The sequence below is a fragment of the Sminthopsis crassicaudata genome, chromosome 4 (genome assembly GCF_048593235.1).
Source record: "Sminthopsis crassicaudata isolate SCR6 chromosome 4, ASM4859323v1, whole genome shotgun sequence".
Taxonomy (NCBI): Eukaryota; Metazoa; Chordata; class Mammalia; order Dasyuromorphia; family Dasyuridae; genus Sminthopsis; species Sminthopsis crassicaudata.
The window spans coordinates 103,865,851-103,881,890 of NC_133620.1; the positions used below are offsets into that span (position 1 = coordinate 103,865,851).

A 16,040-nucleotide genomic window follows, 5' to 3' on the forward strand; every position below is an offset into this window, starting at 1 on the left:
TCCCCAATCAATTCACTTTTCAGCTTTCTTTTATGTATTATCTTCCCTCATTAGAATGTTAGCTCTTTGAGGATAGGGATTTTATTTTTCTGTTTTGTATTGCCTATACTTAATAGTATCTGGGATGCAGTAAGTGCTTAATAAATGCTCTATTTATCTATCTACCATACGGCTGCTTAGAATGGCTATGTCAGCCTAGGGGGTTCCAAAATTGCCTACTGAGAGTCAGAATGCCCCAACAGGAAAAGTGAGGGGAGGAATACTACTCACACTTGTTTGGAGCACAATATTAGTCAAATTTGAGATAAATTTCTGTCCCCCACTTCCCCACTAGCTCACAATGTTTAGCTATGCTAATATGGATAGATTACATTTCAAGAATCTTGGTTTGAAGGATTTAGAAGAAGTCCAGAAAGGGGGCACTAAAATATCCTGCCTCGACCCCTGACCCACCATCAATAGTGTATGGTATAGGATGTATATGATAGCAGTTCTGCTGGGCTATCAGAGCCATATCTCTGAGTAGCTCCAGTTACATGTCTAATGACTTTAAAACTAACATACTCTACCTTTGATGAGAGATAGGAAAGAGGGAGCCCCGTCTTAGTCAGCGCAAAGATAGTCCCATTATGGCGCAGTGTCCCTGTAAATGAATTTATAAGCCTGAAAATCTAGATTGATAAAAGGTTTATTACAGGGATTTGAAAGTAAAGTTGAAGGTAGAAAGACGCCAGGGCCAAAGGTGGTCGCTGGGCGGGCAGGAACCCTTACATGGCCGAAAGGATACCATGTTTGGGGGGAAGGGTTCCTGCAAAGAGAGAGCTCTAGCTTGGCTCTTTTTATACCTAAAAGGGTCTTGTGGGTAATACCCCAAGTTCCTGGAGGGCTTTTCAGATAAGGAAGAAACTGTTTGTGGGGAGTGGGGAAACCTGAGTAGATAGTGGGGGCTGAGAAAACCCAAGTCAGCTCAGATCTGGTGGGGGCTGGGCCCAGATATTCAAAAGGGTGCTTTTTTGACCAGGATTTGTAAATCAAAGGTCAGCCATGGGGGTTGGGGAATCAGAAAGGAATCTTAAAGGGATCTCAACCTCCATCACCTTGATGCCATTTCCTAAGAGTGAAAGTAGTTTCCTACTGAACCATCTTCAAATGGGGCCAGCAGAGACTAGCCTGGGAAAAGCTAAACCTCCCAATTCAGGACTCCTTGGGATCATGCAGCTTTAGCTTCATCTCTGCCCTTTCTATCCTTCTACCAAGAAGAAGAAGAAAACATTTACAAGTGATCAGGTCAGAAGAACATCCCCATAGAAGTTTGCATATTGAATGGGACTGATTGGATGAAGTTTTCTCAGTTTGAGACTAAGTCACATGATCCCTGTTCCCAGGTCTTAAACCCTAGGTTGCAGGGAATCGTGGTCTCTAACAGTCAGACCCACAGGAAGTGATGTGACCCACAGGAAGTGACAACCCACAAGAAGCAGACAAAATTGGTCAAAGATGATTACGTCCTTTAAGTCTATCCAATGAAAAGTCTCGGGTCTTTTGCTTTTTAAATCCTGAACAAGCAGGAAGCTGGTCAGGTTCACAAGCACATGGAGAGAGCTGAGAGGGACTAAATAAATGCTTTCTCTTTGCATATGAAGATGTCTCTGATTAGTTAATTTGGGAAAGGGGGTCTAGCATCAGTCCCAGACAATATAAACTGAATCTTGAAGGAAGCTAGAGATTTTAAATAAGGAAGGAATGAGGGAATGCATTCCAGGGCACAGACTGGGCAAAAGCATGGAAGGTAGAAGGTGGAATCATGATTTGAGGGAATTACAGGTAGACAAATTTGGAGAGGGAATTAAAAGGAGTTAAGCCCTAATCTTTCTGGTCCATAAATTTATTATTTGTAAAAAGGGGGGAATTGGACAGAGGTGACATTGTGAAAATGAAAGGGCATAAGATTTGTAGCTGGAGACTGAATAGTAATTCTTTGCCATGGAATAGCTGTGTGAGCTTGAGCTCTTAATTTTTGTTGGCTTCTCAGTTTTCTTGTCTGTAAAATGAGGAGATGGAACTAGATGACCTCTTAGATTTGCTCAGCTCTAAATCTATGAGCCTGTGGGCGTGTGACCGGTGACTTTCCCTAATCCTCCCTCATGATGGTAAAGACCAACTCCTTATGCCATACAGATAATTTCAAATGTATAATGAAGCCATAATCTAGTTTTGTCTCCTCAAAAGGCAACATCATCCTGGACAATCCTGCCTATTTAGACCCCTCCCCCCACTGTGCAATTGTAAAGGAAAAGCCAATATGCCCCAGGTGCCTAGAAGTGAAAATTTACCAGGTAGTGAAGTAACTTTCTAATTAATCATGATTGAGTCCTTTCTCCCCACGCCCCCTCTTCCCACCCCCAACTTGATAGTCACACAAATGTACACACACAAATTCATGAAATGACTTCTCCATTGGGCTAGGAGAGAATTCCAACCTACTGATACATCCCTGATAGGTATAAAGGTACCCACCACAAAAAGTGCTCACTCTTCCTCCTCTATAAAACCAGACAGCTAAGTCCATAGGGAATCATAGCTTCTCACAGCTGGGCAGGCACCAAGCTTTCAAGCCCCACTTTCCCTGAACCCAAGGTAAGTAATGAGCATAATTTTCTTTAGTGAATATTTTCTTTTAAGGGAAAGCAACAATTCCATTGACTTTTCGCTTCTGCTATTATCAACGGTTGGTCTGTTTGGGATGTGATGAAATTAAGAAGCGTCTAGACAAGGTATTATTATAGAAGCATTCAACCCAACTCGGTGTAGTAGAAAACCTAGAATGGAAGGGTAAAAAGACCATAAAGTGAATTTGGAGAGTTTCTCAGTTTAGAAGTTCATAAGAAGAGAAAATAGTGATATCAGAGGGGATTGGTTCAAGTACAATCCTGTCTGCATGTGGGGTAATGGGCCCAATGACCTGTGAAGGTCTAATTTATTTGGAACATCTGTGATTGTTACAGATGTGTTTTCTCTTGTCATCTTGCCCAGATTGAAGATTGATATTAGAAAACTGTCTTCTGCTTTGGAGTCTGGTAGAAAATGACTCTTTTTATCATTTTTATTTTATTGGAAATTTTTACTTATTGGAGATAGTGTCATATAGCAGGAGGCTCATTGGATTAAGAGGCAAAAGACTTGAGTTCAAGGTCTATCTCTATCATATATTATAACCTGGGTAGAATTGGGTAAGTTGTTTTTTCTCTCTGGCCTCAGTTTCCCCCATCTTTAAATGAAATGGTTAGATTAAAGGTGCTTCCTAACGTACCTTCCAGCAGAAAAGACTATAAGTCTATTCGTCTATTCTGTTAACAAATGCAATCCTTCTCTTTTGCTTTATTAAAAGCAAGTCAACTTTAATGAGAAGGCTTAATAAAAGTGACTCATCTGCAAATTCGACTTCTTACTTTACTGGAAACTTAATTGTTAGAGTCAGGACTGAGTCAGGATGGCAGTAGGGGTATGTAATCCTTAACATTCTTACCCATTCCTATCCTCTGACATTTCTTTTTTTCTTTTTTAACCTCTTCTAGTCAGTTAACAATGCCCTGGAAGACGGGCATTTTTAATAACATTTTAAACTTGGCAAAGTGTTTTAAATATATTATCCCTTTTGAACTGTCCAATAACCCTTTAAGGTAGACATTATTGAAAATATACCCTCCCAGACAAAGTTAAAACTGAAATAGATTTAATCAAAGGAGAAAAAAATAAGGAAACTATTTAATCAATATTGTTTAAGACTTTAAAATAACTAGACAGTATAAAGTTGAAATATTCCTGTAGGTATGGGAAATGATGAGTTAGATTTAGAAAAATATGGAAAAACTCAGATTTATGAAAGATGATGTTATCTTCCTTTAGAGAAACAGAGGACAAAGAAGCATAATATAGCCTTATATAGATTCATATGAATGTATATATATGTGGTTATGGATATTTGTGTGATATATATGTATCTATGCATCTATGTATGTGTGTGTGTGTATATATATATATATATATATATATATATATATATGTGTGTGTGTGTGTGTGTGTGTGTGTGCATTTATATACATACACAGATATCTATCACCATATATCTATTTTTCTCTATATCTATAGCTATCTATATCCACACTTAATGGTAGACTTTTATGGCGAAGTTGGGGAAGGGGGAAAGAGAATGGGGAAAAAAAAGAATAGGGTAAAAAGTGCACATCAGAGAACAAAAGAAAACCAACAAGAAAGCAAAGAAAAGCTGGACAGCTCTGAACACAATGTGTAGTATTTATTTTATAAGCTTTCTTGAAATGAAAATTTGTTGCTTCATATTTTGAATCTTCTCTTATGTTCTGCTAAGCACATGGTGATTTTTTCTTTTCTATTTTGTATTTAAGTTTTAAATAAATATTTTTTTAAAAAGAAAATATATCAATTTTGCAGATGAAGAAAAGACAGACATTAAAAATATCATATCTTAGGCATCTACTATGTGTTGAGCACTGTATTAAGGATTTAGGAAAGGTAATATCTGCCCTCAAAGAGCCTAGTAGGAATCATTCATTTCCTCATGTAAGAGATGGGGAAAAAAAAAAACCTTTACACAAGAAAAGGATCTACTTGTAAGTAGAATCAGAGATAAGAGACCAAGAGGCCTGAAAACCTATTTTAGTGCTCAGGCCTCAAGACTTATATTTCCCAGTATATATCCTTTAGTGCTTTTATGCACCCTGGTGCTTTTTTTTTTTTTTTTTTTTTTTTTTTTGCTATGGGAAGTCATAGGATTATAATTCTAGAGCTAAAAGTGACTTTAGAGACAAAATAAATATAATTCCCTCATTCTACCCAAGAGAGGAAAATAATTTGTCTAATGCCACACAGGAAATAAAAAACAGATAAAGGGAGGGGAGTAAAAATAATTATGATAAAGAAAAGAAGGAGGATAGCAAAATGTATACACATATGAGACTTGTCCAAGGATGTGTTAAATAGGCATTCAAATGTCTTATAATAAAAAGCACCCAAAAGCATACCTCAAAGAAATGGTATATCTTAGAGTTGTAAATATAAAGGACAATATCCAATTTGTCCAAGCTTCAATGACGTTTAGGGCTAGATCTCTATATCAAAGCATATAATATAATGGTTGGGTATGGCAAATATGGTGGCATAGATTGACAGACTTTAGGGGATTGGTTCAGGTACAATCCTGTCTGCTTGTGGGGTAATGGAACCAATGACCTGTGAAGGTCTAATTTATTTGGAATATTTGTGATTGTTCCAGATATGTATCTCCTCTTGTCATTCTGCCCAGATTGAAGATTGACATAGGAAAACTGTCTATTTGAAGGGAATAGACCCAGGATAAAATGACTGGAACTTTGTCCCATAGGGTTGAAATTTAGAAGATGTTTAAAGTGCTTATGTTCCTTCAGCATCATAGGAAAACAAAAATAAAAAACAGACCTTAGTGCCTAGTTAGCATGAATATTTTATTTAAATGCCTTACTGGTCCAGGCTCATTTGTTATTCCATATCACTCTCATCACATTCATGTATTCTAAGATCTATGTTTCCTCATAGAGAGTACTTATGTTTCAGGGTCTCTACCTGTTCCTGATGAAATTTGTCTCAAAAAATCAACTTGAAGGTACTTTTGTGCTCAACACTCAAGGCACCAAAATGACTCTAGTTATGACTAGGGATAAAGGTAGAATGGTCCTTCAGTATGTCTCAGAAAACTCCTAAGTGTTCTACCAGGTGATAAAGTTTGTGAAACATTGTTCTATATTCCCTGATTATAAAGGTTTTCCACAGGTTTCTTTGTACCCACAGTCTTATTATTGATTGATTCTGGTACCTGGGACTAAAGACCCTACATCTTTGAACCCTTTCCCTTGATAATGCACCAATTATGCACACATAATGCACATATTAAGGAGTGATAACCTCAGTCACATCACGATATCTCCCTCTGTTTTTGGCAGAAGTAATTGATTCCCTAACAGTGGAAGAAAGGAAGCGGATGGCTGTCTCCTTTCCTACTCTGTTTCTACTTGTCCTTTTCTGGAGCACAGAACTGGGAGCTAAGGGTCAAGAATTGCATTCTGGACACTGTCGAGTACAGCGGGCAATTCTTCAAGACTTGTGGAGGGCCTTCCAGGCTATGAGGAGCACAGTGGTAAGTAAAGGTACCATAGGCAGCCCAGGAGGACTTTTGTGTGAAAATGATGTGGTAGGGATGGGAATTAGCAGGTAGTAGAAGCTTATTATGTGCCAGTCACTATATTAAGTGCTTTATAAACATTATCTCATTTGATCCTCACCATTGTCTCGGGAAGAAGGTGTTACTATTAGCCACATTTTACAAGTGAACAAACAGGCAGACAGAGCAGACTGTACATAGGGTTACATAGTGGAAAAATCACTGGCTTTATTCTCAGATGACCTGGATTCAGCTCATATTTCTGATGCTGTCTGATCTTTGGCAAATCATTTCACCTTTTTGGCCTCAGTTTCCCCTACAGCCGAATTAGAGAATTGGACTAGTGGTCTCTTTTAAATTTATGAGTCTCTGGAGGCATAAGCAGAACTCAAAGTATTGGATCCCGATTTTAGCTACTTAGCACTCAGGGAGAAGTTGGTAGAGAAGGTTGGGGAGTACAGTAGCACTTCCCAGAATCTTAGCCACTTTATTAGATCCATGCTGCTTCCTGCTTTCTTACCCAGTCAAGTTGTGGTCCACGAAAGGATGATGGTAGTTAATCTGAGATGTGGGAAAATATGTGTTAAAAATCTAAGCGTACATTTCTCTTGAGTTTTCAGGAACTTTGTTAAAAGTATAAATGAAAATACCATAAACCCTTGGGGTAGGAAGTAAAATAGCAATGGTTGGGGGATCAAAATGGGAAATGAAGGATAGAGGAAATGTGATATCATGGAAAGAATTGGGCTCTGGTCTCAGCTCCATCACTAAGTAGTTGTGAAATTTGGAGTAAGGCATTTCATCTCAATTTCTTCATCTGTAAAATGTATATGGTGGTAAACTAGATTGTTTCTATGGTCCCTTTTAGCTCCAATAACTTACAAACTAAGATGTTTTCATCAGAAAATATGGCAATGAAGTCTATAAGTGCTGAGATAGGTCACGCAAGACAGGGCAACAAGCATTTATTCATTCATTCATTTAGGGAAGGCAGTTGGGATTAAGTGACTTGCCTAGGGTCACACAACTAATAAGTTTACTGAGGCCAGATTTGAATTCAGGTCCTCTTGACTTCAGGGACTATGTCATCTAACTGTCCACAACAAGCATTTATTAAGTTTTTAATATATGCCAGGCGCTGTGCCATCTGGGGATAGCAATACAAGATTAAAAAGAAGATTCTTCTTTCAGGGAGCTTATATTCAAATTGAGGAAGATAAGACAGAAAAGGGAACGGAGAAATTCAAGGGATGAGAGGTTAGGAAGTATTCATGAGGGGACATGGTGACAAACACAGTGCCAGTTGCAGAGTTGAGAGGGGAATGAGCATGGTCACTTGGGTCTGGTCCCACAATAGAGGCCCTGTTTAGAAGCTACCATTGGAAGAAGTAGCAGAGGGATGTTCTAGGGTGAGAAAGCCCCAATTCTTCCTGAAGGAAATTCTGGTATGCTCAGGATCAGATATACCTAAATATTTAATTTCCCAGACGCACTTGCATCATCAAATGGAATAGAAGCCCCTTTAGACTTCCCATTCATGGTATGATTCATAGGCTTTCCTTTTCTTAGGCTCTGGTTCATCTCTCCATTGCTCCTTTGGTTTTTTACATTTTACATTAGATAGATTAAGTAGTAAACGAAGGAGTTTGGTAAATTAGTATGTGAAGGAATTTGGTAAATTATTTGCCTTATTTATCCTATCCAGCATGACTTTTTCTTTCTGTTCTCCAAGCAAGCCCTGGACCATAACACTGAAACCCGGCTGCTGCGGCAGGAGTTTTTCCAGAATGCCACGGTAAATGGATCCTTCAGAATGAAGGGTGGAAAGGAGGAGGTGGAAGGGATCATATCTCTGCCCTGGGCTGGCTAACTAGGGAGTCTGGGAGAGGATGATCTGTCTTTTTGAGAGACTAAAATACTTTACCTATGAATTGTAAATCAACTTTTTACAGATAGAGCAGAGACTAGTGAATTCAGTCACTTGGATAACTTAGATGGAAACTCAGGCCCACAAACATCCTGCCCACATAATCCAGAAAATGACCTCAATTTGTCACTTCATCTTTCCCATTGTAGACAGCCCATGTGCCTGCTTTGAATCACGATCCCAACCTCTTTCCCACTTCCTCTCTTATTTCCTCTTACTTCATCTTGATTTTACTCTTCCCCTCTTGATTAATTGATTCACTCATTCATTCAAAGAATATTTGTTTGCAAGGCACTATTGTTGATGCTATGGAAAAACAAAGTTGAATGAGACACAGTTTCCATCCTCAAGTATCTCCTCCTTTTGCTTTCTTTATGACTTCCTTCTTTCTTTCTCTTGATCACATTTATTAATGGATTGAAATTTAAGAACACCTCAAAGAACCAAGCTGTATGAATTAACAATGCATTTTTAAAATTCATAAGCCAAAGAAAGTAGGAATGAAAATTTTTATTTTAGAATAAAATTATAATAAAATTTTTCTAGCCCTTAATGTGACTGGTTCTCATATTGTTAAGTGTTGACTATATACAAGGTACTGGACCTTTGTGAGAATGCACAGATAAATGAGTCACATCTCAGAGAGCTTGCCCTTTTTTTCCTTCTCCCTACTTCTTTTTTTCTCTCTTCTTTCTTCAGTTATTTCTTCAACTACATATTCAAAAAAGTCAACACTCCTAAACATTTCCCCCAAGCTTCCCGTCCCTGGTTGTAGAAGGCTATTATTAGAGCCCTTCAACACCCAGGCATGTTCTTTCCATACCTCTTATGTTATGTGACACACTGTCCAATCTAATGGATATGAGGATAGAAATGATCTGAGGAAGGTAGAACATCCAGGACCAAAGAGTATAGAATGGAGGAGTTTTGAATTAACTATTCTTCTTTCCCCAGTGGGCTGAAATCTGTTATCTCAACTACTCCCTGCTGGATTTTTATTTGAGCAACATTTTCAATAACTACCACACTAAGGCAGCCGAACTTGGAATCTTGAGACCATTCATTACTTTGGCCAACAACTTCTTTGACATTCTGAAGAAACTTCAGCATTGTGTGAGTAGGATCAGGGCCAGACTGTCATTGATACAGTCGCCTTGTGTTAGTGGGCTCAGTACCTTGGACAGGGGAGGATTTGGCCTCTCTTCTTTTTTTCTCTGTCACTTTAGGTCTTTCTGACTTCAGCTAATCCCCCTGTGCCACTGTGTCACTTAATCCAACCCCTTCAATTTATAAGCAAAGAAAACTGAGATTTGGGGAAATTATATGATTTGCCCAAAATTACTTAGGGAATAACTAGGGTCTTCTGACACTTTGCTAGTATGCTTTTCAGTGGACCACATTGCCTCTGGAATGGCATCTTTAAGAAACTTCCTCCCTGTTCAGCAGATACACTAAGGATACAGATCACAGAATTATCAACTAGATTACCCCTCTCCCCCCAGACTCAAATAAATATCTTTCTAGGATTGAGGAATAAGAGATTTATGTATTGACTCCAATTCCATTGTTATTCTTCTTCTCCAGAAGGAAAGGGGGATGTTTTCTTTAAGTGAGAATTCCCAGAGGAAGTTTCAGCTATTCCAGAAAGAATTTACCAAGGTATGTTTAAAGTCATGGGGAGTTCGGGGAACTGAAGGGAGGGCAAACAGAGAAAAGGGGTTTGTTAACCTGGTAGATGTAGATTGGCCTCTGTGAAATGAAAACTTAATAGAATTCAGAGCTGGCGGACCCACTTGTATCATTCTAAGATATACATGGAATCATAAAATCATAGGACTAGAGTTGTAAGGAAACACAGAATTCATTTAATCTAGCTCCTTCATTTTATAGGAAAGGAAAAATGAGGTGCACTAAGTTACACATGTAGATTTCTCAAAGGTTACATATCTAGAAAATATCAGGTAGAATTCAAACCCAGGTCCTTTTACTTCAAATCTAACACTCTTTCCATATCTTTCCAGGATATATCAGAAAAGTAATAGATGCATTTGACTTATACTTACTATGTACTCCACAGAATGTGATTGTCTTATCATCTGCCCCTTTCCCAGTTGAGAGGCTATTACTATCCTTCTCCCTAACTTGATTATTTTGTGGTTCTTCTCTGCTCTTTTCTTCTCTCCCCCAGGGCTTGCCATCTCCCATTACAAGGCAGCATTTAAGAGATCTAAGGGGTCCTTGAGATCCTAAAGCCCAGTTCCTTTGTAGATGGAGGGAACAAGACTCAGAACTCAGTGGTTAGCACTGCACTGTACACTTAGCTAATACCTAATTTCTCTTGCCCTTTAGTTGAACCCAGAAGCAAGGTTGACAAAGGCCTTGGGAGAAGTGGACATTCTCTTATCCTGGATGGAGAAAACCTTTCGACCTTGATGCTACAGCCTATTTGCTACCAACATTCCCCATCATTTCAATCATATACCACTTCTGGTGGTTTCTTTATGTGTCATTTTTTTTCCTGCCAGACAGTTCTGTGCTTAGACTGTGCTCAGACTGCTTCCAACCTCTCTACATTCCATTTTTAGTGGCCATAATTCAGCTAATCTACTCAGGGAGGTTACCCTAAGTTGCTGTGAATAATTCTCAAAGAAGATGACAAAGTACCAGCTAATTGTAAACTGTATTTATTCCAGATGTATTTAATAACTTATTTTTATTTATATGGGGAGAGTGTAAGTCCCTTTTATTTATATGGGAGGACTCTAAAAGGACCAGGGCTCAGATCCTACCTTTGATCCTTAGCATGCTGTGTGACCTTAACCTAACTTCTCTGGGTCCCACTTTTCTCACTTATTAAAGGAGAGGGTTGAACTTAGATAGCCTCCAACGGCCTTTCAAATTGGTTCTTGGATCTATGGATTAAATATTTTCACTCTGGTGTCTGGTACAGTGCTGGGGAGTCCAAGGGAAGTGCTTAATAAATTGAATTAAACTGAAGGTGTTGACTGTTTTTTCCTCCTCTTGCTCTTCTTCCTCCTCTTTTTCCTGAGGAGGAAGATGTCATCATCATCTTAATCACTGTCATCTTCCCTCTCCCAGTCTCCTCCTCCTTCTCCTCTTTATCCTCCCCCCTCCCATGATTTCACTGTCATAGGGAACTCTTGGTGAGGAAACACCAACTTCACACTCAGGTCATCAATTTTTTCTGCAACCTATAGTCTTGGAGAGTTGTCTGAGATGTTGATTTGTTACAGGAAATTTTAAGTAACATCCTGCCTTTTGTAAGATGAAGATTTAGAGAGCAGACTGCCCCCTGGTGCATTTGCAAGAGTTGGAACACTAGTCTAGGGCAGCCCACATTTTATTCTAGATCTTCTAAACACCCTACACTTAGAACCTTTGATTCAGGTTCTTCCCTGTAATCATGAAGTTGGAACATACCTCCCCTCTTCCTTTCAAAGATCCAGGTCCAATTTTAGCTCATCTACTTTCTTAAAGTCTCTTAGGAAAAACCAAAAACAGTGAGAAGGACAACTTTGCAACTCACTCCCTTTTTAATAGGCTTGATTTCTTCATTCTCTGTTTTATCTATTGTTTAACTGATTGCCCTCAGGAATGAGGGTAGTGTCAGAACAGACAGATGACATTATCCCACTGCCTGGGACATCCTCTTATTGAAATGCTATTTTCTATTAATAAAATGCATCTCTTCCGATTCTTGACAATTTCTTTCCATTGATGGATAAGCTTTCAGTTAGGAGAGATACCTGGGAAAAGCTATCAAAGATCATTGAAAGAGAGATATATAGGAGAACGGGAAGGGTAGAGTGATCCCTATTTCTCTCTCTCTCTCTTTCTTTCTTTCTTTCTTTTTTCTTTTCTTTCCATTTCTTTTTTTTTTAATTAAAACTTTTTATTTTTCAACAATAAAAGTGCATCTCCCAATATGTGGAGGAACATCCTTGGACTCAGAGACAAGAGCTCCTTGGGCACAGAATGCAAAATAATTTTACCAACCCATTGTTGCTTTCTCCAAATGCTATCCATACAAAAGTATGGATAATTCTTCAACATTAGCTTTTGTAAAACCTTATGCTCCAATTTTCCCTTCCTTCCCCCATGCTCTTCCCTAGATGGCAGGATATGTTAAACATGGTAGAAATATATGTTAAATCTAATGTATGCATACATATTTATAAAATTATTGTGTTGCACAAGAAAAATCCAATCAAATCAGTAAAAAAAGAAACAAAATAAAATGCAATCAAGCAACAACAAAAAAATGAAAATGCTATGTTATGGTCCACACTCAGTTCCCACGGTTCTCCCTCTGGGTGTAGATGGCTCTCTTCATCAATGAACAATTGAAATTAGTTTGAATCATCTCAATGCTGAAGAGAGCCATGTCCATCAGAATTGATCATTGTATAATCTTGTTGCCATGTATAATGATCTCCTGGTTCTGCTCACTTTTCTCAGCATCAGTTTATTTGCTCTCTCCAGGCCTCTCTAAAATTATCCTGCTGATCATTTCTTACAGAACAATAATATCCCATACTATTCATATGCCATAATTTATTCAGCCGTTCTCCCACTGATGGGCATCCACTCAGTTTCCAGTTTCTGGCCACTACAAAGAGGGCTGCCACAAACATCCTTGTACATACGGGTCCCTTTCCCTTCTTTAAGATCTCTTTGAGATATAAGACCAGGAGAAACACTGCTGGATCAAAAGATATGCACAGTTTGATAGCCCTTTGGGCATAGTTCCAAACTGCCCTCCAGAATGGTTGGATCAGTTCACAGTTCACCAACAATGTGTCAGTATCCCATTTTCCCCACATCCTCTCCAACATTCAGCATTATCTTTTCCTGTCATCTTAGCCAATCTGACAGGTGTGTAGTGGTATCTCAGAATTGTGTTAATTTGCATTTCTTTTAATTCCTACTTCTAAGATCAGCACTAGACTCAGTTCTGCAGTTCATAGCAAATCAATGTTTTTCTAGCTGACTGTGACCTTATTTTGGAAGCCTAGAAGAAGGAAAAAAGAAACTGTGGGGCAGATTGACAGATAAACCCTGGGCAAGTCATTTATCCCTCTCAGTTTCCTCATCTGTCATATGAAGTGGAGCAGGGAATGGCAAACCACTCTAGTATCTTTACCAAGAACACATGGAAAGTCAGTAGCAACTGACAACAATAAAACAATAAAAGTGCATCTCCCAATATGTGGAGGAACATCCTTGGACTCAGAGACAAGAGCTCGTTGGGCACAGAATGCAAAATAATTTTACCAACCCATTGTTGCTTTCTCCAAATGCTCTGACCTCAAGTAGCCTTTCAAGGAGTTCTTGGGGCCCCCTTTTCATGAGAAGTGACAATGATATAGTATGTAGTCATGAGAGACATGCATTTCTCTGGCATTCAGTCCATCACTTAATATCTCAAAGCTTCAGTTTCTCCATCTGTGAAATTGGGTAATGATAGCAATAGTGCCTACAAAAATTTTTTAATGAAATTCCATAATGTATATGTAGAGAGATCAAAGAGAGTTACAAAGAATACTCTACTTTGATCAAGTTTCTCCATACATTAAACCTAAATCTGTTTTCCTAGAGCTTCCACTTTAAAGGCATAAATTATTCACTTTCCTGATTGGCTATACAGTGCCTCATACAGTGTCCTGTAGCTAACTTTTTTTCAGTTGTGTCCAACTCTTTATGGCCCCATTTGAGGTTTTCTTGACAAAGATGAAGGCCTTTGCACTCTCCAGTTCATTTTACTGCTGAGGAAAGAGTCTAGCCTCTCTTCACCTTCATGGTCCTTGAATCATATAACCAGTATTTCTGCACGTTTTCCTTTTCCCTCTGTAAAATAAACTGGATGATCTCCAGGGAACTTTCTAGTTTGACATTCTCATGACACAGACTCCATTTTGTAAAATGGAAATCCTGTTTGAGGACTCACAATTACTAAGAGTGGATCTGACTTTATTGCGAATGATCTGTGATCCTGCCACTAGATGGCACCATAAGTGAAGAAAGTGCTGGGTCTGGAATCGGGAAGATCTGAGTTCAAATTTAGCCTTGCTACTTATGTGACCGAGCAAATCACTTCATCGTATTTGCCTTAATCCAGTGGGGAAGGAAATGGCAAATCAAATATTTAAGAAAACCCCTTGGAGGGTCAATAGGAGTCAGATATGGCCAAAGTGATTGAACAAAAACCATGAAGTAGTAGGGGGCTGATCAAAGGGGTGCCCTGATCAATACGGTTGTGTAGAGGCAAGGTGCTGGTTATGACTTTGATTGTGCATTTGACCTGTTCTCAAGTCAGAGTTGATGAATTGGGATTGAAATGATTGGTTTTTAAGAAATTATCTCTTTGGAACATGGTTATAAAAAGGGGAGTGACTTGCAAAGTTGGTCCTTTTGATTAATTTTGCTTTTTACTAAGAAATTCTGAAAAAGCAGAAAAATTAAAATTAGACCTGGATCCTGGGAAGGATCCACTGTGTGTGTGTTAGGATTACCAGGTGAGAACTCAGGTTGTCTGGACAGTGACAAGGTGAACTCGGGTTGTCTGGACAATTACAAGGTGAGAACTCAGGTTGTCTGGACAATTACAAGGTGAGAACTCAGGTTGACTTGACAGTTCTCTGGCTCAGACCTTTGGTTCGGGCCTTTAAAGGGAGTTTACACCTTAGGAATTCTAGGAGGAGCAAGTTCATTGGTGGAAGTATTTCCCTACGCCCAATTGAGTTCTCACCTGCCTATTCTCTGGGAGGATAAAAGAAGGGCAGCATTGGGTCTGAGAGAATCGACTCTGAGATAGAGTTGTGACTGTGACACCAGGCAGGCTGAAAGGAGACCAGTCTGATTTGAGAAAGGACAAGAGCTGGAGGAGATTCAGAGCTCCCAAGAAACCTGCGCACAGAGGAAAAGATTTTACAGATCTCCTCCCAGAGAAGGATTATTATTGAGCAGACGACCAGACCCTCACAATTCAAGAACATTACACGTGTGCCCACAGACTCTACCTGTAGCTCCTCAGAATCTGCTAAAGGCTGCCTTGAAACACAGGTACACTGGAGGTAAACATGTTCTTATCATTATGGCTGGAAACCACAGTTCCTGAACTCCAGTCTCATGATCCCAGCTTTGCAGAGGCAGCTAAGAGAGCCTAGAAGTGGAAGTTTCTGAACCCAGTACTCTAGACACAAAGAAGGATTTCCAGGGCAATGCGACTTCACGATTGCCTTCCTATCAGTTCTAAATTTAAGAGCTCCAAAACCCAATTCTCTGGAGAGATAAAGAGAGCCTCTTGGGAAGGAGGGATTGCATGTATGATATCCCCAGTGAGGGGAGGAGGAAGGGACAACAGCCACAACGTGGGAGAGATCTTGATTTTGCCAAATATGATAAATACGATTTATTTGGATGATGCAAGTCTGATGTGAAGACCTCTCTAGTATTGTCCTTCTAAGGATAGAGCATAAGTCTAAATAATACATATATCTCTTACATATGAGAGGGACTCACTGGGATATTAGGAGAATTATCTATTTAGTATTTAAAGTGCATTTGCCTCCTAGGGGAATCAAAACCCTCATTATAGTACTAAAAAAAGCATCTAGATGGCACAGTGGATAGAGTACCAGATCTGGATTCATGAACACTCTTCTACATAAGTTCAAATCCACCTTCAGACATTTACTAGCTGTTACTTTTCTTTATCCTGTTTGCCTCAGTTTACTCATCTATAAAATGAGCAGAAGAAGGAAATAGCAAACCACTACAGAATTTCTGCCAAGAAAACCCCAAATAGTGTCACAAAGAATTGGAATTAAAACATAGTACTTTAAGATTGAATACTTCTTT

The 16,040-nt window shown here is 39.0% G+C and overlaps 1 protein-coding gene across 1 annotated transcript; it reads left to right on the forward strand.

Moving 5' to 3' along the window:
• The first annotated feature begins 2,497 nt into the window (after window positions 1–2,497).
• On the forward strand, window positions 2,498–11,618 carry IL24 (interleukin 24). The gene is made up of 6 exons (XM_074264674.1): window positions 2,498–2,637; window positions 6,015–6,208; window positions 7,965–8,027; window positions 9,114–9,385; window positions 9,752–9,818; window positions 10,509–11,618. The coding sequence occupies exons 2-6, from the start codon at window positions 6,053–6,055 to the stop codon at window positions 10,590–10,592; spliced, it is 642 nt and encodes a 213-aa protein (XP_074120775.1). The 5' UTR covers window positions 2,498–2,637; window positions 6,015–6,052; the 3' UTR covers window positions 10,593–11,618.
• The last annotated feature ends 4,422 nt before the right edge of the window (window positions 11,619–16,040 follow it).